This window comes from Corvus cornix, chromosome Z (assembly GCF_000738735.6).
Source record: "Corvus cornix cornix isolate S_Up_H32 chromosome Z, ASM73873v5, whole genome shotgun sequence".
In the NCBI taxonomy this organism is placed as follows: Eukaryota; Metazoa; Chordata; class Aves; order Passeriformes; family Corvidae; genus Corvus; species Corvus cornix.
Genome location: NC_046357.1, coordinates 23,023,788 through 23,050,220, shown reverse-complemented (window position 1 = coordinate 23,050,220; position 26,433 = coordinate 23,023,788). Strand labels below are relative to the sequence as shown.

The window sequence follows — 26,433 nt, the reverse complement described above, 5'->3', positions numbered from 1 at the left end:
ATCATGCATGCTATCATTATTGTGGTTATTAAGTAGCAAGCTCCCTTGCAGGATACTAAGTTTGTCAGCTGCTTATCTTTTTATTTTGCCAAGTTTGGGAACACATTAATACGAACAATGACTCTTTTGCCCTTACCTTGATGGCTTTGCCAATGCTGGGGGAGCTGTTTTGTGGAGATGATGAGGGAATACATCCCCCTTTCTCTGCCCAGAATTGATGTGGATGGATTTATTATGCAGGCTCCTGCAGTCCTTGTTCATCCCTACAGTGAGCTGTTTAATACTAATAATTAATACTGCTAGCAAGTTATGGCATTTGTGTAATCTGGTGTTGTCTTGATGTAAGAGAAAACAGAAGACAACAGTTATATGTGTTGAAGCCCTGCTTCCCAGGAAATGGCCAGACATCAGTTGCTGCTGGTAAGTAGATAACAAAATCTTTGTCTTTTTCCTTTAGCTTGTACGCAACCTTTTGCTTTTGTTTCAGTAAACTACCTTATCTCAATCTACTGGTTGTTTTCCATTTACTTTTTCTCCCTTTTTAGGGGAGAGAAAAGCTGAAAAGGGGGACTGATAAAGGGGCATCCAGACAAGGTCAGCCCACCATATGGGCCAATGTATATTGTCCACCAATCTTATTTTCGATGCAGGTATTTTGGGTTTGTTCTACTAAGAAATATTTTTGTTCATTTGTACGTGAGGAGAAATGGGATATCCCAAAGGGCAGCAGGAAAGAGCTTCCCTTGAGGGAATCATAGGGGATTGATCATTCCTTTCAGACAAGCTTTTGAGAGTTGTCTGTCCAACCTCACTGAAACCTACGTGCTCTGCAGTAAAATTGGCAACCTGGGAAAATACTGCAGGCACTGAAAATTCCCAAGAAGGACTGGCCAATGTGGTGAGCACAAAAGGCCAGGTCTCAGTGCAGTTTCCTTCAGTTTTAAAGTACGCAACTGCCTCGGATAGCTATTTGAGAACATGTCCTTGTCGCTAGGACTCGTCACACAAGCTGCACTGTTTTGCAGGCTAACCACGGCGTGCCGCTAGGTGCTCCCGACAACTAATCTTTTAAGTATTTTGCTTTAATCCCCAGTCAGAATTAAGACGCACAACAACCACTGAACCATTCCCACCCCACACCACCTCCCTCGGACCGCCCCCTGTGAACCGTCCCCACACAACCCGCTGCGCACCGCCCCCTAGCGGCCCCTCGGCACCACGCAGCGCGGGGGCGCCCGAACGGCCCCGTTGGAGTTCCGAGGGAAGGGGCGGGGCGCCGCCTGTCCCGCCCACCGAGGCACCGAGAGCGTGGCGGCTCCGCGGCGAAGGGGCGTGGCCGGGGCGCGAGGCTCCGCCCACCGCCCTCCGCCAATGGGGGACGGCGCCGCGGGGGGCGGGGCTGCCGCAGGCCCGTGGGGGGCGGGGCCGGCGCGGAGTTGCCGGCAGCGCCGCCGCTTGTAAACAGATCCCGCCCCACGTGACGCGTGCGGTGCTTGCGCGGGGGCGCCGCTCATTGTCCGCGTTCGTGACCGGCGGGTCCCGCGCGGGGAGCGGGAGGAGGCGGTTCCCGTCCGCCCTTTCTCCCTCGTCACTCCGGTGGGGAAGCAGCGCACCCTCCCCCTCGTACCCCGGCCGCTAAGATGGCTGGTGGTGGGCGGTAAGGCGGCGCGGGGCTGCGGAGCAGCTGACGGGACGGGAGCGCGGAGGGCGGGTGGCGTGTGCCCGTGTGCGGAGCCGCGCAGCGCCATGTCCGCCTTCGCCCTGGAGGAGACGCTGGAGGCCGACTGGGTGGCCGTCAGGCCGCACGCCTTCCAGGAGCGGGAGAAGCACAAGTTCGCTTTCATCGTGGCCTGGAACGAGATCGAGGGGCAAGTTCGCCATCACCTGCCACAACCGCACGGCTCAGCGCCAGCGCAGCGGATCCCGCGAACTGCGCGCCGCGGCGGCCCCGAGGCCGGAGCCACCTCCAAGGCCGGCGGCCCGCGGTGCGCAAGGACCCGGGGCCGCCCCGGGGCAGCGCCCATCCCCGGGCCGAGGCGCTGCCCAAGAGCCCGCTGCGCGCCAAGGGCAGCCCGGCCCGGAGGCCGCAGCGCGGCCCGGAGGCGGCAGGTGCCGCCGAGGAGATCGAGGTGCTGGAGCTGGGGAAGGAGGACGTGGCCGCCGCGCTGTCGCTGCCGCCCTCGCCGCCGCGGGCGGGCGAGCTGGGCGCTCCCGACGCGGAGCCCGCGGGGGGAGGAGTGCAGCTGGGCCGGCCTCTTCTCTTTCCAAGACTTGCGGGCCGTGCACCAGCAGCTGTGCTCGGTGAACTCGGAGCTGGAGCCCTACCTGCCTGCCTTCCCCGAGGAGCCCTCGGGCATGTGGACGGTGCTCTTCGGAGCGCCGGAACTGTCCGAGCAGGAGATGGACGCTCTGTGCTACAAGCTGCAAGTTTACTTGGTTCACAGCTTGGATACCTGTGGCTGGAAGATCCTTTCACAGGTGCTCTTCACCGAGACCGACGACCCCGAAGAGTATTACGAGAGCCTGAGTGAGCTGCGACGGAAGGGGTACGAGGAGGTGCTCCAGAGGGCCCGCCGGCGCATCCAGGAGGTGAGGCTACTGCCTGGTCCAGATGCCCCCACTTCAGTGTGGCATTTAGTTTAATCTGTGACATCTTTTTTAGTCGTGCTTTTCCTTGTTTTCGTTGTCCTGTTCCTTAGTGAGAAGATGAGGCTTAACCTTTCCAAGATCTCTGGGGCCAGGATTTAAGGAGGTGCAGATTTCCCTACTCATCTGAGTGTGGCTCAGTACCTTTTTCTGTGCAATCAAATGAGGGTGTTTTGTAAATAAATATCCGATGGATTTGGCAAGGTCTTGGTCCCGTATATTTGTTCTTGCATTGCCTTGCACCAGGATGTGTTGGGGTCTGAATTTTTTCTGTTAAATGAGAGCAACAACATGTGGTGTTTATTTTGACAGTACAGTTTAGGCATTTGAGACCAAAAAATTCGAGGTTTATACGGGCTCTGGGTGCTGAATCTAGTATTTATATAGCGAGATTATGTTTTCCGATGGAGTTGGAATAAGTACAACTTTTGTTTACCTGAGAAGATTAGAGTTGGGATTTTTAAAAAGAGCTAGCTGTCTGGTCCTAGTGGGTATTTGCTGTGTTGTTCTTGATATTGTCTGTCAAGACTTGGATATTGCAGGACGCTTCATGTCTTTCTTACACTGTGTACTGTTTTAGACAGAGTAGTTGAGGATGTCCGTTGAACTAACTTCTAGCATCAGTATGTGAGAATTTTTACACCTTCTCGGTCTTCATGGACTGAGTTGTATGAGGACCCAGATTTCCCCAGTATAAAATGAGAATTCTGCACTTGTTTTTGTGCATCAGTGGCCTTTGTCCAGAATGTACCCGGACCTATCAAGGTGTGGCTATGAGTATGAATCCGGTTACACTATTCTTTATTTTTACAAACATCATCTTAATTCTGTTGTGGATATAGGTCAAGTTTGGCTGCTTCAGCTACCACGTATAGCCTGCCAATATTCTTTCAAAAAATGTGTGGTGGTGATCGTTTTTTTGCTTGATGGGGTGTGAGCATATCTTCTTGCTCTCTGATGGCATAGTTTTGAGTCTGTAGAGTTCAGGCCAAGGTTTTCCTTGGTGGCTGGAGTTACTGAGTATGAGAAAATTGTAGTATCAATGATGTAATCACGGTAAGAACATCCAAGTATAGCATTGCCAGGTAAAAGTGTATTTCCGAACTATTGCATTAGGGTATGTAATTTTGATTTTTTTTTTAATGTCTATTTAAAGGACTTAATTAAATCTTGCTGTGTAGTGTACAATTGGAAATTAGTCTGATAAGATTCAACAGTAGTTTTAGTCCACAGAATATGAAAACATATCATCTTTCACAGTTTTTTTGACTGTATGAATGCTTGGGAGTGTCGGCTTAGATTAGACTTAGCCTTCAATTCAGCCGTTTTTACAAGGAGCTGTGCAGGATAAAAGAAGCTCCTGTTAAACATGTGGAATTTAGGAACTAGATATCTAACTCGAGGGATGTGATGTTTTTGAGGAAACACTAGTTAGGAATTACTGAGAAAGAACTATTTGTTTCTTGGAGAATCTCAATTTCTGTTTTGTTAGTACCAGTACTATTGGCAAAAAAAAATTGGTTCTCTAAGCTGCATCATTTTATTCTCTGTTAATGTTCTGAACTTGGTGCAGATAAAATGGCAGAGCCTATGTATGTATTTGACTACAGTACAACCTTCCTTTCCCGCGGTAACCAGTCTGGTAGTGTACCTAAAGTCAATACAGCTGTACTTCTGTCAGTTGTGTAAGTCGATCCTTCTTTAATTAAAGGTAGTTCATGTTTAAGAAAAGAAACCATTGGAATGACCTGCTCTTTCCCTCTTGGCTCTCAGGTTTCTCTTTTCCTTACCTGTTAGGGGTTTACTTAGTCTACAGGAAATGTCTTTATTTTAAGCAAATACTGATACTCTTTGTCATTGCAATTCTAAGCAAATGAAGCAGTGGATGATGGGCACTGCTTGGTATTTCTGAAGTAAAGGTTTTTGTAGTTTGAAGAAAACCTACTGAATCCATGTAGTATCTCACACTTAATTTCCTTTTCCATCTGTGCTGGAATTCTGTCAGCTGATAGCAGGAATGTTGGATCCAAGCAATTTTAAACAATTTTGTCTCTTACAAGAATTTCTTGGGAAAAGAGGAAGTGTCTGAGAAGCACGGGTAACCAGAATGGTATCTAGGAGGGAATGTGAAGGGTCTTCATTAATGTAAAATTGTCCAACTCCGAAGACCTTGATTTAGTGTCTTAAAATGTGCCTCTGGTTTATAGTTGTTTCATGTATCTCTTCTATTTCCCCGGACAAATTCCCCTGTGCAGTTATGCTATTACTTGAGAAATGCTTGCAATTTCTCTTGATTTGTATTCTTTGGGGTGGAAAAGCAAAGTGAGCAACCAAACCTCATGTTCATTGTTTTAAGCATCCCCTGCTTGGACATTGCTTGCTTTCCGTAAGTTACACACAAGCCAGTTTATTTTCACAGCAGTTAGTAATTGTTGCTTTTTGTAACAGTAATTTTTATCTCAGTCCGAATTTTAGTCCTTTAATAAACCATAAGAATGTTGCAAGTAGAAACAGATCCAAGATGAGTAAGTAAAATAGTTGTAGAGGAACTCTGTGACCTGGGATTCCTTTCTTCTGCCTGATTTGCAGTTTTGAAATAGCACTTCCTTTATTTTTTTCAAATAAAACTATTAATTTTGGAGTAGTTGAGTAATTTAAAGTAAAAACTTGTTCATTAAGTTTATACCTGTTGAAAAAAATCCTCAGGTACTCAGTTAAAAGATAAAAAGATGTTATTGCAACAGAGAGTATATAATTGAATCCTTATTTGGGATTGCAGCTTCCTGGGCAGTATTTCCAAAACACTAAACTTTGTGTCAAGAAGGCAGAAAAAGTTTGCCTCTGTATTCTTCGTCTTGCCAGTTTCTTCTCTGTGTTCTTCCTACATATAGAAGAGTTGCTCTAGGCTAAGTGTACATGTTTGTAAATTTCTGTGAGTTTAGTAATATCAAAAATGGTGCTGTATCTCTTTGTCCATTCTGTGTTCTCAAAAGGCTGAAGGAATATTTTCCTGAATAAAAAGTGGTGTTAGTTTAAATTATGATCAGGAGGGATGGGTGGCTTAGTCATGCCCCAGCCACATTTCCTTGTGTGCTCTTGCATAGAGAGTTGAGGGTTTGGGAAGCGGATCTGTACGTTACATGTCTACTTCAGCATCTTTGAATTATCAGCCCTGTTGCTGTTCCATACAGCTCTTAGTTGCCCTGGTAGACTGAAATTTTGTGGATGACAGTCTATAGGATCTTGAGTGCCAGGTATAAAACTAGTCAGAAGCTTTCTTTGGTTTTCTTTTTCCTTTATAAAAGCTATGAATTCTAGTGTTTGCAGGTAAACAAATACCATTTTGTATCCTTGCTCTATGTGTCTTCTTTTAAGTATTTTTATTTAATATGAAAGTTCAAAACACTTTTAAGTGCCTGATTAAATGTTGAAGTAATTCTGGAAGTATCTTATCTTCAGTGGCTGACTTAAGACTCCCTTGAAAGTGAAGACCTGCTGCTCTTTTTAATCTCCATCTCCTGTATAGTGATGTATTTGATAAGTATGAGAATAGTCCTGAAAACCTTTATCTTGTGTTGCTTGACTTAATTTTCTTTTGATTCAAAGAGCTAGAAAGGCTACGGAAAAACAAATCTATTTTGTTACAGTAATAACTTGTATGGGAAGAAAATGTAGGGTTTTGGAAAGCTATTTGGTCACTTTATTTCCTTCATTAATCAGATAATTTTTTTTTCTAAATTACTTTTTCATGTTTAGTAGGCAAGTTTATTTTTGTTTCAAATGAATTACATATGCTTGTCAAATTAGAGGAAGTGGCAAAGAATTGGTTCAGTTATATGTCATGGAGTTTCACATTTGTTACTTTCCAGCGTGTATTTCTTCAATATTGTCACTCATTTCTCTTTATATCAAAAAAGGTAAATAATATCCAGTAATATTTTGTTTTGTCGAAGCTGTTCTAATATATTAGTAATAAATAATATTCAGGATTGTCTCAGTAACTAGGAGAATTTTATTTCATTGTTTTTGGCCATATGCATAGAGTTCTAAAGTAAATGTCTATATGGTAGGTAGTGGGGCACTGTAACAAAAGTGGAAGGTTTCCAAAAGTGTTGTGACTGGTTGCTGTTCAGTGATCTGCATCTAGGCACAATGAGATTTAAGGAGAGCTTCAACATCAGACTCAAAAATAATGCAAAAGTAAATATAAAACATTACAAAAAGTATTCAGTGTTCCAGTAACACAGAAAAAATGTTAGCAGCAGTAGTGTTCCCATCAAAACCAATGTAACATCCTTATATACAAGAAGAAGGAATGACTGAATATTGTATATGAACTGCAGTAATTAGGTTTAGAAAATACATAAGGTGTTTCAGGAGGGAGCAGAACACTTTGGGTTAAACGTTGGGAGCACAGAGGTTTAAAATAAAATACTGTGCAGGTTTTTTTTCCTATTGACATGAGGAGAACATTTGGGAAATGCTGAGCATTTGGGAAATCCAAGCTACTTTTGTTGGAATGCTTTTTTTTCTACTTATTATTTGTAGATAGCACTGAATTTTAAATCCTTTGTAAATAAGCTGTTTAAGTGCTGAACTAGTACTGTAAGTTAGTACTAACCAAAATAAAATGTGTCAGCTGTAGGGTATGCTCTGTAGAACAGGCAGGTAGCCTCCAAGCTCTTGAGAGGCACCTACGTGGTATTGATACTCTGGTTAGTACTGAGCTACTGCTACTAGAGCAAGCTGACAATGACTACTGCAGCTGTATCCAAAAGTCAGAGTACTTAAAACAATGTACATTTTTTCAAAACATGGGCAACTTACATGTACACAAAGAAAATGGCATTGACTTGAAAAATTGGATCTTTCTTGACAGAACTTAAATCTTAGATGAAAAGTAAAAGCACATTCTGTAGAATATAGCAGTATTAGTTAGACAGCCTGGACTTAATGTTTAGAAACTGAAGACAGCAGCTTCCCAGTCTCATAATTAATTTCCTTATCCAAATACCTGGGAGAGGGGAAAAAAAAAGAAAAAAAAAGCAATATATGGTCTTTTTAACTACCTAAAGTGAGATTGGGGAACCATTTATGTCTTTTACTTGGGAGAGTATTCTGATGCTGAGATAATTTTACTTGATACTCACCTTGTTTCCATAGATGCAGTGATAAATTTTCCTGGTTTTTGTTTTAAATTTTTGGTACCCATTTACAGCATTTTCATATGACAGAATATTTTGAAGAGATGTGAACAACCCATGTAATATATGTTCTATAATCCATTGTGCTACTCAGGATTCACAGCTTTCTTAATTTTTTAGCTTTTTGAGATGATATTGGGTTGTACTTTCTTCATGTTTACCTTTGTCTTGCATATTTTTTCTCATTTTTTTTCACCATTATCTTTTCTCTTCAATTGAATGTCCTCCCTTCAAGTAAATGCTGTTTGAAACTGCTTTCTTAAGCCAGTAACATTTTTTTCCTCTCCTTTTCTGGCTGACATAGTGTTATTACCCAGGCAGGTTTGGAATTTAGAAGCAGATTCACTCTAATAATTTAATCTTTTTACGTTTCCTTCCTTAACGTGACAAGACACTCTACAAATATCAGGGAGGATTGTGTGCTTTACATATGTAAATATTGCTACCACAAAGCTGAAGAAGGCATTGAGAAGCAGAGATTTCTGGAAATGACTACATTTTTTGTTTTTGAGGATGTGCTTTTAACATTTACTTTTTAGTATTATTAGAAACATAGCATTGCAATGCACCAGGATATTGCTGTTACTGGAGAAAAATTCAGTTGAAGTTAGGGCTCAGTCCAGCAAAAGATGTATCTGCCAAACTTCACTTTTGGAAGAGATGAAAACCTAGACGTCAGAAATATGGTGCAGAGAGAAGGAAGATAGGACAGGAGGAGAGGGAAAATGGTATTTTAAGGATACAGAGCATCACCGAGTTAGTCAATATGTATATGTATATGTATCTGTTTTGATGAGAAGACAGCTTCCCTGGCAAGCCAGACTTTGGAAATGTAGATAAAAATAGAACACCGGTGATATATCAGCATGACTCCCCTCACCAGTCACAAAAGCTTTCAGTTCTAAGAAAGTTACTTTCATTGGTAAGACCCTATCTCTGGGTTTCCTTGCTATTTATTTCTGGGTGTAATATTTTTGTAGTAATATCAAATGTATGGTTGTGAGTTTTTTGGATTACTAATGGCAAACATTACCCATTCAGACAAATCTGAACACTTGGTGGACTTCTTTGTTTAGGATTTGCTTCTGGAAGGGTGTTAAAAAACACTTCCAGTCATTCAGCAAACCTTTAAATTTTGTTTTAAAGGAAGTTGAGTACTTCTGATTTCTTAAATGCATAAAACAACCCAAAATGTTTATTATCTACTGTTACAATACTTTTCAAAATGCATTTGTAGGCAAGTGGTTCTGACCTTCTTTTGGAAAAATGCTGTGATATTGGTGTGATGGAACTGGATGGTTTTGGTTGTTTTTTTTTTTAATCTGAAAAATGTAATTTAAATAAACAATTAGCATTTGTTTGTGGTGACTTGCAGACAATTTGTGTGGGTCATCTAAAATTGATAGTAGCACAACTATTCACGCAACAGTATTGCATCATGACTTGTTTTGAGCTACTTTAGGGAGAGAGTGTTGTAAAAGATTTTCAAAAACTTAGAATCATAGATTATTATGTTAGAAGGAACCTTACTGTGTTTTCTAGTTGAACCCCATGCTTAAAATAGAACTAGTTTGGATTAGGGCTTTCTTTTTTTTTAAAGAAAGCCTGAACTTTAAAAAACATTGCATGTTTTATATCTGTTGTAAGGAAATTTTAAAAATGAAGAAGAAGAAGAAATGAAAAAAAAAAGAAATTAATGTATTAATTAAGTTGTGAAACTTTCAAGGGGGAAAATCTGTAGATCAGGTCCAGAAGTTTCTAAAAGTTTGTAATTTTTCTATGGTGTAAATAGTCTTGTGGCTTCAGAGCCCAAAATCTTTAGTCTTCAGTAGTATATTAGTTGTTCATGATCATCAGATGTCCAAATTTTAAATTGTATCATTTTGTCACTTCAGAGTAGTATAATTCAGAAAATATTGATATATGAGAGGAGGTTAAAAAAATCCCAAACTAATTGCAATATTGGAGGTGTTCTGGAAGAGTTGAATAAATAGGTAAATGGTATGTATAATTTCAAATGTGTTTTATCATGCATGGTTTTTATTTCACTATAACTTTTAAATTGAGTATCCTTTCCCATTCATTTCTCCCTAAGAACAGGAATAAAACCAACCCAAACAATTAGCACCACTGAATACAAGTCTGTGTTCCCCTGGTGCTCATATAAATTGCTTTTCCCTGATACACTGTTCTGTTATGAAAGTGATTTAATAGCTTGTAATTTACTGTATTTGCTGTTAAGGTAGGAGGAAAATGTGCATGATACAGGATCTAAGGATTGTTTTGATATCTTACTTAGCCTTTCGTTATTAATAGTGGACTGTAAATATGTTCTCTCTACTGGGCTTTTTTTGGACATATTCAGCTTTTAAATAAAATTCCCGTTATTTGAGCTTGGAAACTTTAAAAATTGCATTTAGGGATGTGAAATGTTGTTTCTTTAGGCCTGCCTGTCCATGATTTCACTGTTGGATGAGGTGCTGTAGAGGCTGAACTCTACCAGCATTGAAAGAATACACAGAGAGCCGTTTGAGTTACCTCTCAGCTGTCACCCACCTTAAATTAAGGAGGTTCATCAGCTGTGTTGTTGAAAGGAGTTGAAGAACTGGATCATCAGCTTGCTAGTGTTGATGCGGGGGGATGCTATCACTTTCTGTCCTCCCCCCATCAGTTTTGTGTTCCTTCCTGTTCTGCTTCTCTGTTCTTGTGGTATGCTGATTCAACTCAATAAATCTCAGTAAATTACTCCAAGAGAGACTACAGAGTAGTTTTCTGCCAGATGCTGAGTTAGTTTGTTGAAGGATCTGAGAAATACTAAAGCCAGTGAAGTGGAGGAGAGGGCACCTGAGACCAGAAGGAACATGGAATCAAAGTAGACTGTGAAGAAGAGAGGCAAGTGGGGATGGGAAGTAGAATCTTCTTTTGATAGGAGCAAGCTATTCGGTCAGCTTTAAAAAGCAAATTCACCTACACAAGTACTTAGAATCTGGTGTTATCGTAATGCTTTACCTGCTTTGAATTAGATTTTTAAAAGTCTGACAGTAGACTTATCAGACATTTGAGAGTTATTTGTTACCGTGCCAAATGCATTGTAAAACTGCTAAAAGTACTAATTCAGTGCTGCTGATCTAATTCCCATGAGCTGACTTCACAGTGAAATTGATTGAACATCTTTAATTTTTTTCTCTTCCCATCAAATGTTCTTCTTTGTTTTCATAAAAGAACGTTTGCTCTTTACTGTAGATGGGTGTTTGGTTAGGCCTGTGTCCTGACATTGCAAACCTTACATGAAAGATTTTAAGACTAGCACTGTAATATGTGGTAACTAAATGTATTTGTTGTATGCAAATCTTAGTCTGTTTAGATAGTTGTCAGTTTTGAGTATCTTGAGTATATTTTCCTGACTAACAGCATGGTTCAGAAGCGCAGAAGAAGATAATCTGTGGACCAGAAGTTACAGTATTTTATGGCACAGCCTGAGCACTTGTGTAATGTATGTTCTCAGTCTTCTGACTTGCAGAAAAAAAAATTACTTAGAACTCATTAGGATACCTGTAAAGTAAGTTCTTTGCCACGCCTTCAGGGTGGGGTGTTGCCTAGAAGTCTTTTTGTTCAGAGTTACTATGTTCCTAACTACCAGTGATTCATTAGTGACTTTAGCTTTTAGTTATTTTGCACCTTTTCAAAGGAAAGGGGTCCCAAAATGCTGTAATAAGTCTGAAATACAGATCTAAACAGATCTATTTTATTAATCGAATTATGTTACAATGTAAATACCTATTTCTGTGTTACTGACAGGAAAAGGAAAACCTAGCGCTCCTGTATAATGAGTGCTCCGATGCAGTTAGCCCTTGTTTGCTATGACTTCTATGCTAGAGTAATACACTAAATTCGAACTAATACCTGGTATTTATAAACACTCATTTGACATGACAGTCTAACTCAGGAGTGGCACAGCCACATCACAGCAAGGTATGGTGACCAGACAAGTACCAGCTAAAAAAACCCCACATGGTGTTACATGTTTGTCTTCTTTACAGGGAAGGAGATGCGTAGTTTTTAATTGCTGACGTCTCCCTCTCGAGCTTTCAGAAGAGATCTAGTGTTCCATATGTTGTTGTCAGAGCTGACAGCTTTATGCCTGAGCCTTGTGATTTTCCAACAAGTTACGTATGTACATACAGTTCTGCTGAGATTTCTGTTTAGAATTTTGTGTGGTAGAAATTGCATTGTTCAGTAATGATGCATACATGGAAGTAATGTTTTGGCTCACTTGGCTGCATTAAAATACTGCTTCAGTTTTTGTCACTCAGTTCAGTTCTCTTCCTTTTCTGTGGAGTTATATTACCGGTAGTATGTTGCAATGAGATGTGTTTTGGTAGGCTGTGTAAATGATCTGGACAAAAGCAATTGTTACTGTCCAGGAGCTGTTAACCTGAGTATAAGTGAAGATAACTGATAGGAGTGAAAAGAAGCCTAGCAGTCTGCTGGTCATATGCTTCTGGGTTGCACACTTGTGGTGGGTAGATTTTGTCCACCAGGTGCCCACCAGGGCTGCTCTGTGACTCCCCTCCTCGGCTGGATAGGGTGAGAAAATGATAGGGTCAAGATAAGGACAAGAAGAGATCACTCACCAGTTACTGTCACAGGTGAAACAGAATCATCTGGGGGAAATCAATTTAATCTATTGCAAATAAATCAGAGTTTGATAATGAAAAGTCAAACCAAATCATAAAACATCGTTACACCATCCCTCCCTTCATCTTGGGCTCAACTTCCCTACTGATTTTTCTATGTTTTCTCCCTGGATGGCATAGGAGGAAAGGGAAGCTGGGTTGTGGTCAGTTCATCATCTGTTTTCTTTACCACACCTTCCTCTTTGTGCTCTTCCCCTGCTCTAGCATGGTGACCCACCTACAGGAGACAGACCTTCATGGACTTCTGGCAGTATGAGTCCATCTCACGGGGTGCAGTCCTTGGGGACCAGACTGCTCCAGTGTCTGTCCTCCATGAGATCATAGGTCTTGTCAGAAAACTTCTCCAGCATGGACTCCCTCATTCATGGGGCCACAGGTTGCCAAGAACCTGCTCCCGCATGGGCTCTCTATGAAATGGTGTTTTACTTCAGGGCTCATCCATCTGCTCCAGTATGGCGTCTTCCACAGCTTGCAAGGGAATCTCTACACTGGTGTTTGTAGAACCTCCTCCAGCTTCTTCTTTACTGACCTTGGTGTGTGCAGAGTTGTTCCTCTTACCTGTTCTTGCTCGTTTCTTGGGCTTCAGTTGTTGTGCCAGCAGTCTTTCCCCATCTTGAATGCATTATCCCAGAGATGCTATGTGGTTGCTGATGGATTTGGCCTTGGCCAGTGGCGGGTCCATCTTGGAGCTCACTGGCTTTAGCTCTGTTGGACATGGGGGACACCTCTGGCATCTTCTCACAGATGCCACTTCTGTAGCCCCCCTGGTACAAAATCCTTGCCACCCACCCATAACATCTCTGCACACATGTGCTGAGGTACATAGGCTTGCTGTGTGCAGGTAAAGGACTGTTTTAAGTAGTGTTTAAAGGGGAATAACATAGTTCATTTTATATTAGCGGCTCTTCAGAGAAGCCTAGATAACACATCTTATGGACATGTTGTTTCTTACTTTTTTGTGTTTTAAACACCCCATGTTTTGCTTTCCAGTATCTTTGTTGGGTTCTCTTTCGTTTGCGGTTCATTTTTTTTGAATACATGTGAACTTGGATCTTGTTTGTTATGTACGTTTTATGTGTGCTTTTGGTTTAATTAGTTGAATTAGCTCAGCTCTTCTTTAAACAACCATTTAAAAAACCTTCTCCAAATGCAGACAATAAACTTGGCAGTGCACTTCAAGTCCCTGTCTTCAGAAGCCTCTTTGAAAAAAACTGGACACTTTTTGTGCACTCAGTAGGTGGTCAATTGCTGTGTTGTTTCCAAATAAGTTAGTATGGAATTCACTTGTTTTTTATCTTTTGTAAATCTTAAGAGGTTAGACAGATATGGTGCTGGATCCAGCACTTCCCATGCTAGTCAGTATTACCTAATTTATTTATGACATCCTCCCTCCGTATCTAGATTTTGCATTCTCTTAGATGATTTCTGCCCTAGCAGTAAAATGTACTTCAGATCTGTGTGGGAGAGTCAGGCTTTGGTCTGTTACTGCTACAGTAATGCAACTGATCTTTTTTTACTACAAAGGTAAGGATTATTGATGGCAATGCAATCATGCAAACAGCTGGATGTCCTGGCGAGTCTTAAGCTTTTAACTATAATGGGTTACGTTTAAGTACAGGATCACATGTTTGTAAGAGTGAGAAAAGCAGTTTGCCTGTAGTGAAGATTTAATGTAATTGAGACTCGTGCTTATTGTCAGGACATGTGGGAGTGTGTTTGCTTTTAACAATGATTTTGTTTGTTTAAAGAGAAACAGTTCTAAGCACGTTCTGATGCAAAAAAAGGGTTGCCTTCTAAGTTCAGTTGCTAAAATTTTGTATACAGGTTTTATGTACTCTGTAGCTTTACTTCTTTATAACTCATTGTCTGAGGCTCATTGTGGAGTATTTCCAGTGCATCATCAGGAGAGTTGAGAATTTTACTCTTAGGACTGCTGTTCTCAGGACAAAGGATGGAGTATCTAAAAACTACTCTGCAGTACTCCTCTCCAACAACAGCTATCCATAGTTTTACCTGTGAAACTGAATATGCTTCAATTTAAATCTTCAGAACTCTTCTTGGAAATGGCAGGTAATACTGTCAGGCATCTCACAATCTAAATTCATAGTAAAATAGGGTATTCTGTAGTTATTTTAGAACTATGAAGGAGTTTAGGAAGATACTGAAAAATATCTTTATGAATGATTTTATCTAAAAATGGTTATGTGTCATATCACAATGTTTTTACAAAATGCACCAAAAAATAGGAGCAGCAGGGAAAGTTTTGGGAGTATTAGCGAAGGAAATGTAAGACTTGACTCTTCTGTGATTAAATCAAGCTTTGGATTATGCTTCCAGCTGAGGTCAACCTGCACCTAATTACACTGTCTGCTGTAATGCTTTTAAAGCTTTTTGAACAAAATTTAAAAAATACAGAAGACAGAAATAATCTTTATTATATAGTTCAAATATATGTGCTGTTAAATTGAAAAAAAAAAAAAAGTGTTTCCTGCTGGTTAGAGTGTATCTGCATAATAGTTGCCTAAAATATATGGATTCGTTTAGTTGTGAACAATGTAACATCTGTGAAACATGATTCTTAAAATAAATGCAGCATTCAATGGGTATAGAGCTAGTCAGGCCTGTACAGGATGTTACTCTGCTCTCCTCCACCCACTTCTTTAAATAATATAATTTAAAAAATTGTGAAAGTCAAAAATTCATACTGAGACTGTTGAAGTAAATGAGCAGTAACACTGAATGTCTGTGCTGAGAACGTCTTCGCTGGGGCATAAAACATGCCACAAAAATGGTTCGTGTATTTTATGCCAGCACCTTGAAAACTGCCTGGCTTTAATGTTGCAGGTTGGTCTAGACACTTGGCTAGGTACTGATTTAGGTACTGCCTGTGTGAAAATGGGAGTATACAGAATCAAACTACCTGTGAGTCTGTGGAAGGCGTGGTTTCCATTATGACATTAATTCTGTGGCTAGTCCCAGAATCCCAGGTATCTAGTAGTCTGAATACTGTCTGGATGGCAGCCAGCTAAAAAATGCTTCAGCTAACTTTGATCTGGAACAGGAAAGCTCCATCAGACTCTGTTATAATGGGAGGTGCTCTGTGCAGCCAGTTTTTCACCATCTATTTCCCGTGTCAGTGCCCCTTCCAGGCTGGTGGCAATAAAGCACCTGGACTCTTCATCCGGCTTACAAGGCTCTGTCTAGAAGTAGAATCAAAGCTACTGTGGTCTTCTGTTCATACCACACTGGGTTGTTAAAGACTTGGTGATTGGTACTCACTCCAGTTCCAAAATGTGAGAGAGAACAGTTCTGTATTCCTTTAAACCATTTATACGGAATCATTTAGGTCAGAGAGGACCTTTAAGATCACCAAGTCCATCCATTAATGTAGCACTGCCAAGTCCAAGGCTAAACCAAGTCCTTAAGTGCTACATCTGCACATCTTTTAAATACCCCCAGGGCTGATGACTGAGCCTCTTTGCTGGGCAGCCTGTCTCAGTGCTTGACAATCCTTTTTGTGAAGAAATTCTTCCTACTATCCAATCTAAACCTGGCACAATTTGAGGTTATTTCCTCTTGTTCTGTGACTTGTTGTTTGGGAGAAGAGACCAATCCCCACATGGCTACAACCTTCAGTTAAAAAACAAACTGTACATTTAGTGAAGGAGTAAGACTCCATTAGGATTAACCGCAGCAACCTCCAGCCTGTATTAGGCAAGATTAGGGAAAAGGGTTGGCAGTTGGGAAGGTATTTCCAAGTGCTGTATTAGCTATACTATCTTATTACCTTTTGTTTAGTAAACTTAGAGTTGATTTTTATAGTTAGTTCATGTAGTTCAGGTGAACTTTCCTAGAAGCTAATCTACTCAGCTTGGGAAGACTGGATATTTGCTGAAAGGAAAATACACCTTTTTGAGTGGGGTTTTAAATTAGGTATTGTACCATTTTGAGAAGTGCTGTATCTAGAAATCCCATTTCATTTTTTGTAGGTCTTTCCCTCCATCTTTCTTCTCTTGGGGAAAGAAAAGTAGGCAGCACATTGCATATGGAACACTACAGTTTTTCTGCTTCCTGCTTTCCTGGTAGCTGCTAGGGCGAGCAGCAGTTTTTAACCAGGAGTCAGATATTTTGATTTATTTAGGCTAATCTTAAAAAACTTGTTCTCTAGACAATTCACCACTTCCATGAAAGGCATCTTGATGCCTTTCTTGTAGTGAGGGTCCCAAAGCTGAACACAATATTCAAGCTTTATGTCCAAGGTTAGTGTTTTTCCATGAAAATGGGGTCTGAATAGATGGATGGGTGTAATGAGGCTGTATGTTAGAAGTACTCTCAGGCTGGTTACTTTCCTACCTGTTTTGAAGAGTAGAAGAATTACTGAATAGCTCATTGATCTTTGCATTAAACCAAATAAGATGATAGCCTTTGGTTTCTAAGTAATTTTTCATGTTTCGTTACATCTTTTTTTTTGCAACTGCAGATTAAATGAAATTTTGTCATGGTTTTCATTCAGAAAGCCCTCATTAGTCACAGGTAATTGATTCTGTGTGCATCGTTGCCTTAGGAACAGAGAATGGAAGCTTACCTGGTGTTAATAGTTAAAGAATATATATCTATAGTTCTTTATTAATTGGTTATGAATAACGTGCCGTCACTTCTGTGTTTGTTTTTTTATTGAAGGTTTGGTATTTTTGAAGGAGTTGAGAATTAGGATTTGATTTGATTTAGGTTTTGGGTAAACCCAACAGCAGACTAAATAGGACTGGACACAGACAAGACCATGAAGTTATACCCATTTACTTACCTTTTGTCTGCACAGGAATGTATTGATAATTCATTATTTTATCCCTACTGATTTCAGGGATGGACATGATTTTTTTTCTGAACAGCCAAGTAGTTGTATGTAGCTACTAGTTTTTAGTGTCCTTAAGATGTCTTTATACTATACTGATAGTCATAAAATTGAAATGGTCCTTCATTTCTTGGCACTTTCACTCCAGCTTGTGCAAAGTTGTGCCTGTCTACCAAAATACCAGAACTTTTAAATAGGCTTTAAGAATGGGCTGTGAATAAAAAGAAAAAAGCCCCTGCATTGTATTGTTCTGTCCCTGGAATAAATTTACCTAGGATTCCCCTTTTAATGATATTTAAATTATTAAATTTTCTCATATTGTCATTTTTTGTTGCCCTCTAGAGTTTGTATCCTAGTGGAGTAGTAGGGTTTCATTATGAAACAAAGGTGTAAATTTATTTAATAGTAAGATACTAATAGCCTAAGCAACTAAAAGGACATTGTCATGTACTGGTAGAGCTACTCTACCCTCTTGCAATGGGTGGCTTGACAAGAAAGATTTAGTAGCTTGATGGAGAGATAATTACAGCTTAGGGACTGCAGAAGGATTTCTGATTGTGCCTGGGGAAGGTAGGAGAAAGGTGGTATATGGCAACTTTGCTTTTAGGCTCTAGTCACATGGAAGTGGAGCTGAGGAAGATGGTGTCTTCTTAGACTAGATGGTTAAAACAAATAGTGAGTTGGAATAATGTGTGAGATTCATGGGGGCTTAGGTCACGAGTCCGAGAGTATCTGGGTTGCTATAGTTTTAGGTTATGTGTGTCTAACACTAAAAGTTAATAAAATGCTGGTTTTAGAGACTGTATGCCCAGTGGTGGTGTTCTCAGTGAGAACTCAAATGCTAAAAGATACTGTGTGCTACTGGAAGAATAGAAGAGCTTAGCAAATGACTTTGCGATAGGAACAATTCTCCGTGTGAAATTGTTCAGGTAACAAAACAGTTTGCCTTGTGCTGCTGAGGAGTTTCACATCTGTTCTACATGGTCTCTCCCAGACCTTTCTTCTCTGGTAAGCCTTAATAAGGGAAAGCTCTTCCTGTCTTTTCATGGAATCTGACTGTTATTTTGATGCTGAACGTGTAAATGAAGCCACTGTGAGCATCTCTGTGTTCTGCCCTGTATCCTCTCTCTAGCCTTCTTTAGTGCTTCAAAGGTAGAGTTACAAACCTTAAACAAACTTTCCATTATGAAGAAAAAAATTTTTCTTACCCATTCTGGTAACTGAAACACAGTTCACTATACAGAGAGTATTTCACAGATGGCTTAGCATCCAACTTGAATGAACAAATAGAAGATAGGATGTATTTATTCCACAGTGTTCCTAATCTTCGGTAAGTTTAAATAAACTTGGACTGTGAATATATGCTTTTGAGATGATAAGGACAAGAGACTGACTTAGAAAATGACGTAAGAGGGGAATTAATTTCAGGTAGTCTTGTCTTTGTAAAGACATCAAGTATTCGACATGTCTGTATGAGATTAGCTTTTATTAAACAACTGAATATTTTTTATTAGAAATGGTGAAGCGTTTCCAGCACCATGTAAAGTCTGCTCAGGCAAATGCCGAAAATAGATGCAAAGGGAGCACATACAATAAAAAAATCATACGTTGTATCTAGTTTGTACAAACATGCGAATTTTCTGCTTCATAGGCACTAAAAGACAGAACAGACAGACATTGATGTTGTATTTTCTTATATGAATTAAGGTAGTTTTATACTAACAGCTAAGTATTTTTTAAAGATTATAACAAGGTAATTCCCCTTGTAAAGTTAAAATTAATGAAAACTTCATACATTTGAAGTTTTTTGATTAAACTTTCTAGGAAGTTTTGTTTTGTATAGATGCCTCTCTGTGTCTGAAGCCACACTGATGTGGTGGGGGCTGTGTGGGTCTAAATAATAGACTGACAAAAAAACACAAAACCAAAAATTCTCAAAAATGTAGGAAGTTCAAAATGCAACTCCTCTTCTTGTCTCCTTTTCTATCACTCCTTTTCTCCCTGCTCTGATACTCAAAAGTGGGAAGTGTCTGAAGTAGCATACCGGATTGCTACATTAAGTTGTTGTTTTAAGTTGGTTTTTTCTGCTGTCTTTGTGCTCATATTCATTACCTTCCAATAATTTTTGGAAATGAAAAGATCCATCTGAGTGCTGGTCAGTTAAGGTTGTCAGAGATGTGCTTATACTTAACTGGTTAAATTGAAGATTTGTTTCCGGGACTATGATTGTTTTGTTTTGTTTTGTTTTGTTTGTCCGGTGATTTTGTGGGAAGGAGAAGATGATGCATGAGGATAGGCTAAAAAATGTTTTTTAAATTACTTTCACTTTTAGCAGGAATGTTCCAATATTTTCATTAAAACTCATACTTTTTCTTCAGCTTCTGGAAAAACATAAGAATACAGAAAGTATGGTAGAGCTGCTTGAACTGTACCAAATGGAAGATGAGGCCTACAGTAGTCTTGCAGAAGCGACCATGGAGCTCTACCAGTACTTACTGCAACCATTCCGAGATATGAGGGAACTTGCGATGCTTAGAAGACAGCAGATAAAGGTAGGGCAAAGGCAACTGAGATTCTTATTAATTGGGAAGTTCTGCTTTTTAGTTCCTATTTACTAGTTCTGTTATGCGGTATACGAAGTGTTATTTTTCCACTAGATGATGACCCTATTTTTCTGGGCTCTTCACTCAGATGTGTGCTTTTGAAGAGTGAGGACGTCTGACATACGTAGCTAAACGCCGTCTGTTTATCTTACTATCTTACCCTTCAAATGCATGGCTGAATTAAATAGGTCAAACTTAAAATTTTGTGGTTACTGGGAATATTGAGTAATATATAAAATACAAAGAGATGTGCAGTATTTATACTATTGTTAATTCTAGAAGATTACATAGGAAGTTACTTTTCATTTTAGTTTCCTGAGATTATCTGGTGAACTGTGGGAAGTCAGTAGCTTTTTATGTGATGTTGCAAAAGACTTAAACACATGGAACCATATTAAAATATATAATTTGTTGTAACACTTGAGCAGTATATTTTCCTAAGAGCTAAAAAAGCCATCTGAAGAATACCACTTTTTGGTAAAATTGTTCTAGAATGAGTGTTTGTTATATTTGAAAGTAATTCTAATCTTGAATGCTTAGCCACAATTAACCAATGTTGTCTTTATTGCATCATAGAAGTACTTTGGATAAAATTATTAGTTCCTATGCAGATTATTAAGACTGCAGCCTTCTGATTCTAAGCTAAAATTTTGTTTCATTTAACTTTTATTGTAAATGTAATTTTCTCTCAGCTTGACACCTAGTTCAATTAGCCAACATTATTTTTACTATTTTCAACTTAAAAACAGTGTTTCTCTCTGATTTTGAGAAAGAATGAGGGAGGGAGGCAAAAGGATTTACGGTGTACTAGTTTTATTTTGATTGTGTGCCTAAAGTAATTTTTCAGGAATCTCAGCAATCTCAAATGAACTTGGTTTTATAATGTGGTGATGTTTTAACTAAAAGTGCTTTTTTTTTCTCGTGAATGATAAATGTTGCTGCACAGAGAATTGTCAGGAATATTTTTTTAAGATGTATTACACAGTTGAAGACTATAAACATGACATTTATTAAAAAGCATTCTTCAAAGCATGATGAAATAATTCCCATTTTATTTGAATTAATAGTAGAGAAAAAGATTGTTTGTTCTTTTGTAAAATAAGAGAAGGTAAATATTACAATGAGTAGAAATACATATTAAGAGTTGTGTTTTGCTCTGTTTTGATTTTTTTAAACCTCAGTACTCTCTTGAATTCCAGTTTTAAAATGCATCATTTCATATTCTTCCTGAAGGAGTAATGTTGGTAAACTTCAGAGGTGTGTTCTGTGGTTGACTGTTTTAGTTGTATGGAATTTCTTCTAATGTACATTATATTCTCTTCCTAATTTGGCAATTTTTGAGTTAAAAAACTTGGTCATCTGTATAATGCAGTAGAGAAAGATGCCATCTCTTGTTTTTCCTTTCATCGTTTGAGAGAAAGCAGTACTTGTATCTATGATGACAAAACATATATTATACTGGGTAGCTAGGGTTGAAGAAATGGTTTATAAATAGAACTTGTGCATGAAATGGTTTGTATTAACTTGTTGCATATGTTTTTCTGGCAGGCTTTAATGTTTTAGACGTTTTGTGTATTAGGTATCTGTTTCTGATTTGTGGGGAAGTTGTTTTTGTTTGGTTTTGGGTCTTGGGGGTTTTTTTTAAAGAATTTGGGAGGTTTTAAGTATTTTAATCAGATTAATTTTGTCAGTTTTCACAATGAGTTTAGAAGGAAGTTAATACATCACCTGTAATCTTTGGGAAGAGTGTGTTCTCCTTTTGGAGCAAGACATAAAAATTGGAATATATGTCATCTGGTGTTAAATTTCTGCTGTTCTGTGAAATTTTAAGGAAGATACAAGCCTACAGGAGGCAAGGGAGAAACAAGTTCTGTCTAATCAGTGGAAGCTTTTTAGAGAAGGACATCTCTATTGTATCCAGATTCCTTCTTTGGAAAAGAACCCCACCAAACAACAAACCAAAAACGAAACAACCCAGAATGAAAATTCATAACAAAGTTAAAAAACGTGTGGAAGCTTGGAAATGTAGATTACTGTTGCCCATGATAGAATCTTGGTTTTTTATATATTTTAATTTGATTGTACACTAATTTGTTAGTTGTATTTGCTTCATTTAGTGTAAAGGATGGAACATTTAGGTGTGTGAGGAGTCAAAGCTGTTTTGTGAAGCACTTAAATATTTCTAGATTTGAAAAACAGAATGAAAAAAGTATAAAATCATGAAAGGAGAAAAGAGTAGGTTGTTATGAAATGAAATGTCACTGTGGAGAAGTAACTTCTGATGACATTTTTGCTTAATTATGGACTAGTCATCTGATCCTAGAACAATGTGTTCAGTAAGTGATGTGCTTCTCTTTTTTGGGCTTCCAGCATCAGAAACCTGGTTTTGTTTATATAAATGCTCTCTGTTTGTAAGCGCTGCTCAAATCCATAGGGACTTCCCTCCAAGCATGTCAAGATGCTTACCAGATACCATGCATTCTTGAAAGAGCTGAGCACTGCAAGCACAGCTGTGTTTTGGACTTAAATCTTTGTATGTATGAAATCGGAACAACCCTTGATTGCCTCAAGGCCTTTATGAGTGACACAGAAATAAAAGCCAACTTGTAATGAATGGTATTATCAAATTGAGAAATGCCTATCAAAGAAACAAGTCTGTACTCATTTCAAGATTAAAATATAAGATACACTTAGTAGACACACTTTGTGTTCAGTATGACTGTATTTTGTAAGGTAAATGTGAAAAGTTGTATTGATAAGCCAGCCAAACAGTCCCTATGTTCACTGAATGCTGGAGAGGGCATAATAAAGGAATTGAAGGTAGTGTTATAATTTATATATACATAAAAGCTGGGCTGAATTTGTGTAGACATTTTCTGATTTAGTTACAGACTGTTGCTGGTTTAGTTGTAATAGTATGTAAAGACATTCAACCAATGAGTTTTAGCATGTTACTTTTATTATATGGGTTACTGGACCTTTTCTTCCGATTTCGGACTCTCTCATATTATATAGGCACCAGGCAAGTGAAGCTTGAAATTCAAATGATGTGTTACATGTTTTGGGCTCTCTGTATATTCTTCCAAGAATTGGGAAGACAACTGTGAACGTAAAACCACAGGACAAACAATGTTCATAGATTATTTTATCTAGCATTAGTGTTGAATTCTAAATGGAATTTAAGATACTCTTTTTTTTAAGAATTAGACTACTTGGGAACTAAGAAAAAGTGTTATATTTTTGATTCTAAAAAATCACATTTATGCCCACAATTTTTTCCTTAATCAAAAGAAATAATTTCCCTGTGAAAATTTTGCTTATTTTTCTGTATGTGCAGAAAACACATTGCCATAGCAGGAAAGTGGGAGTTAGTAGACATCAGTAGCTGGAAATACAAAGGCTAACTGCTTCTGAAATTTGGAAAAATCAGAATAGATATCTCTGCTCTGGTACCCTTGATTTCAGAAAGTAAATCTAAACTTTGTGAGATCTTCCATATGCAATGCTGAGTTCTTCAGAAAGTATGGAGGGGCGTGACCAGTTAGTGGTTGATACTTGGCTACAGAACTACTGACAGTTACTGTGATCAAGCTTTAAGTCCTTTAAGACTAAGATATGAAGTATTCTTTGATACAACCAAATCTGGTTATTTAGAAAAGAAAAAAAACATATTTCAAAAAATAGCTTCATGGGCAAAACCCCAAAGCCTTTTGTTTCTGTACAGCTGTGTTCAACAGTTTTCATACGGACAAAGAAACTACCTTGCTACTTAGAATTTTAATGGCCTTGTAGTTGTGGACAGTACTTCACAGTCATGATGAATAGGCACCGGGTTTGATCGAATGCCAAGTGAAATCAGTGGGAGGCCTTCTTTTTTCATGCTTGAGGGGTTTTTTTGGTGTCCTGGTATTGGACTAAAGATAAAATGTAACAAATTGCTTCACAACCTACATGTAGGTGCCAGCAAAACTTCAAAACATGCATTCTTGAAGGTCTGAGTTGAACTGGTTTTGCTTAACTGGGAACTGATAATATCTCATTACGGGTGAAAGCCTAGAGCCACCATTACCTCTCAGCTCATCTCCAGGAAATAAGAACATTGAAAGCTTATCATATGTTAAATATATTAAACACACTCTTAGCTTCGTTGCGTACGTGTTAATTATTCTTACATGTTAGTTCACATGAATGTGGGGAGATTTTGGACTTTAAATACATTAATATTGAGGTCTAGCACTGGAAGCTAGAGATTAGAGCAGCATATATGTTGTTAATTCATAACACCCTGCTTTTAAAAATTTTGGAATCTTTTATTAGTCTGCTTTGCTTCATTTTCAGGCTTGCTTACGCAGATTCTGGTATATTAAAATACAGCTCTGGCTCAACTGTATGTGGATTTGTTTATTTAATACATGGTGGTGAATTGCAGTAGTGAACTTTATAACAAATTTAGCTTTGATTTATGCAAAATTAAATACTTAGAAATAAATTACGTTTTATTGCATATGTAAAATTTTGGTTAAAAATTAGTTTCATGAAGTATGAAACAAGTCCAAGGGAGAAGAAATTTAGTGATGAGAATAGCTAGCAAAACTGAGAAAGTTATTTTAAAAAGTACTTACAGAGTATCCTTTTTAAAAAGTCTCACAATCACCTGAAGATGTTTTGGAGAAGGGAATGGGTTATCAGTACTTCACACTCTTGATTTGGTGTGTTGCTCCCATACATCAAACAGATAAATTCTGTGTTACTAAATCCACATTTTTATTATTGGCTCTTGAATAACTGATGTCTTGGTGAGCTGGTTTTTGAACTGTGCATTTTTTCTTAAGCCTCATACAGTATTTTGTAGTACATCATGGACTTCAAGTGAAGAACGTGAAAGCAAAGCTACAGAAGGCATAATGAAAGCCACTAAAGCAACACTGGTTAAAATGTATAGATTATTTGCATGGCATTCAGCTCAGTTTCAGTCCTGTACTTTTGTGAACCAGAGCCTCCATGGTTAAGACTAGTGACTTGCTGACAACATGTTGATGAAAAATGTCTGGTAAAAAACTCTTACGATAGTACTTAGTGGAGAAACTGTAAAACTTCAAAGGATTTTTAACTTTTTTTTTTTAATAGACTTGTAGCTGAAGGTGTGTCCTCACATCATCAGGAATAGTACTTAAATAAACTTAACTTTTGAAAAACCTGTAGACTAAGGAAGAAATACAAGTTTATGCAAACTGGTTAGAAACTTCATGGAAAATGTTGCTTGCTCATTTGAGAATCTGATGCAAAATGGTGAATTACGCTGGTTGTCTTTATAGTCTGATTCAAAAAGGTTGTATGTCAGTCTCTGTTTACAATCTGAGCTATAAATCCTCTGGACTATTTTATGGACTCAGAACATTTTGCAAACTTAAACTCAGAAGTTTACGGACTTTCTCAAAAAAAATAATGTTCCAAAGAGGTGATCTAATAGAGAGCAGGCTGGTGCTCTAAATCATTTAATGAAACTTAGTTCCTGGTGAGAGGTAGCTGACTGCAAAACTGTGGTGTGTATCTGATTGCTTATATCTGCCTGTCTGCAAAGTGAGTAGAGTGCAAGATTGTTTTGGGTGTTCAGCTATAAAACTGATTAGTAAGACTTGTAGAAAAATTTGATTATTTTTGAATTCTGAAAGGTTTATTGTTTTGTTTTTTTAAAAAGTTGCCATAACAAAAGCTGGATAATAAAATAGTAGGTGAAATTTCAATAAATAAAAAGTAGTGCATGTGCAGAAGGTTGATGACAACCTCCAAAAGCATATATACATATTCATATGCACCTAATTAACTAACTGCTATTCTCAAGGAAAAATGTATAAGAGTTATCTTGAGTTTGCTGAAAACAGCTTGCTATTCAGCATTTTGAAAGAGGAAGGAAAAAGGTTTTGAATTACTAGGGAGATAAAAAAACAAGCGCAAAATAGAAAACATCACACTTTGATATACATCAGTGGTATACTTACATCTTGAAGGTTACAGTTTTAGTTTCTTCCTCTCAAAAATGTACCACAGTGTCAGAGTAGTTACAGTATGGAAAGTAAGGGTGTTTCCCAATTAAACATCCTCAGTGCAAGACCAGAGTAAAAGAATTGGAAAAAGAAGGCAATCCAAAAGAATTGGATTACCTTCTTTGGAAAGCATGTGATTCCTCTAAGATAAGAAAGATCTATAAATCATGAATGTTAAGGGGTAGAAATTATAGAAAATAGGGGTATTATATCACCTCGATGAACCTGTGGTGTTTTAAAACAACCTACAAACAAAGCAAAACCAAACTCTTAGTACACCTTACATGCTCTGTGGCAATAATTTCCACAGTTTAACTGTGGACGCCAAATACGTATGTGTTCAGAAGGAGACAGAGTCATCAGTGGCTGTTAATGATTCAGATTAAC

General features: G+C 38.5%; 1 protein-coding gene across 1 annotated transcript in view; it reads left to right on the top strand.

Annotated features, from left to right (window-relative positions):
- Positions 1-1,425: 1,425 nt before the first annotated feature.
- Positions 1,426-26,433, top strand: part of JMY (junction mediating and regulatory protein, p53 cofactor) — a 67,420-nt gene continuing 42,412 nt past the window's right edge. Inside the window, 6 exon segments of the mRNA XM_010409625.4 lie at positions 1,426-1,866; positions 1,868-1,933; positions 1,936-1,981; positions 1,984-2,228; positions 2,230-2,589; positions 19,778-19,951. Coding sequence (XP_010407927.4) covers positions 1,747-1,866; positions 1,868-1,933; positions 1,936-1,981; positions 1,984-2,228; positions 2,230-2,589; positions 19,778-19,951 — 1,011 coding nt within the window. The 5' untranslated portion in view covers positions 1,426-1,746.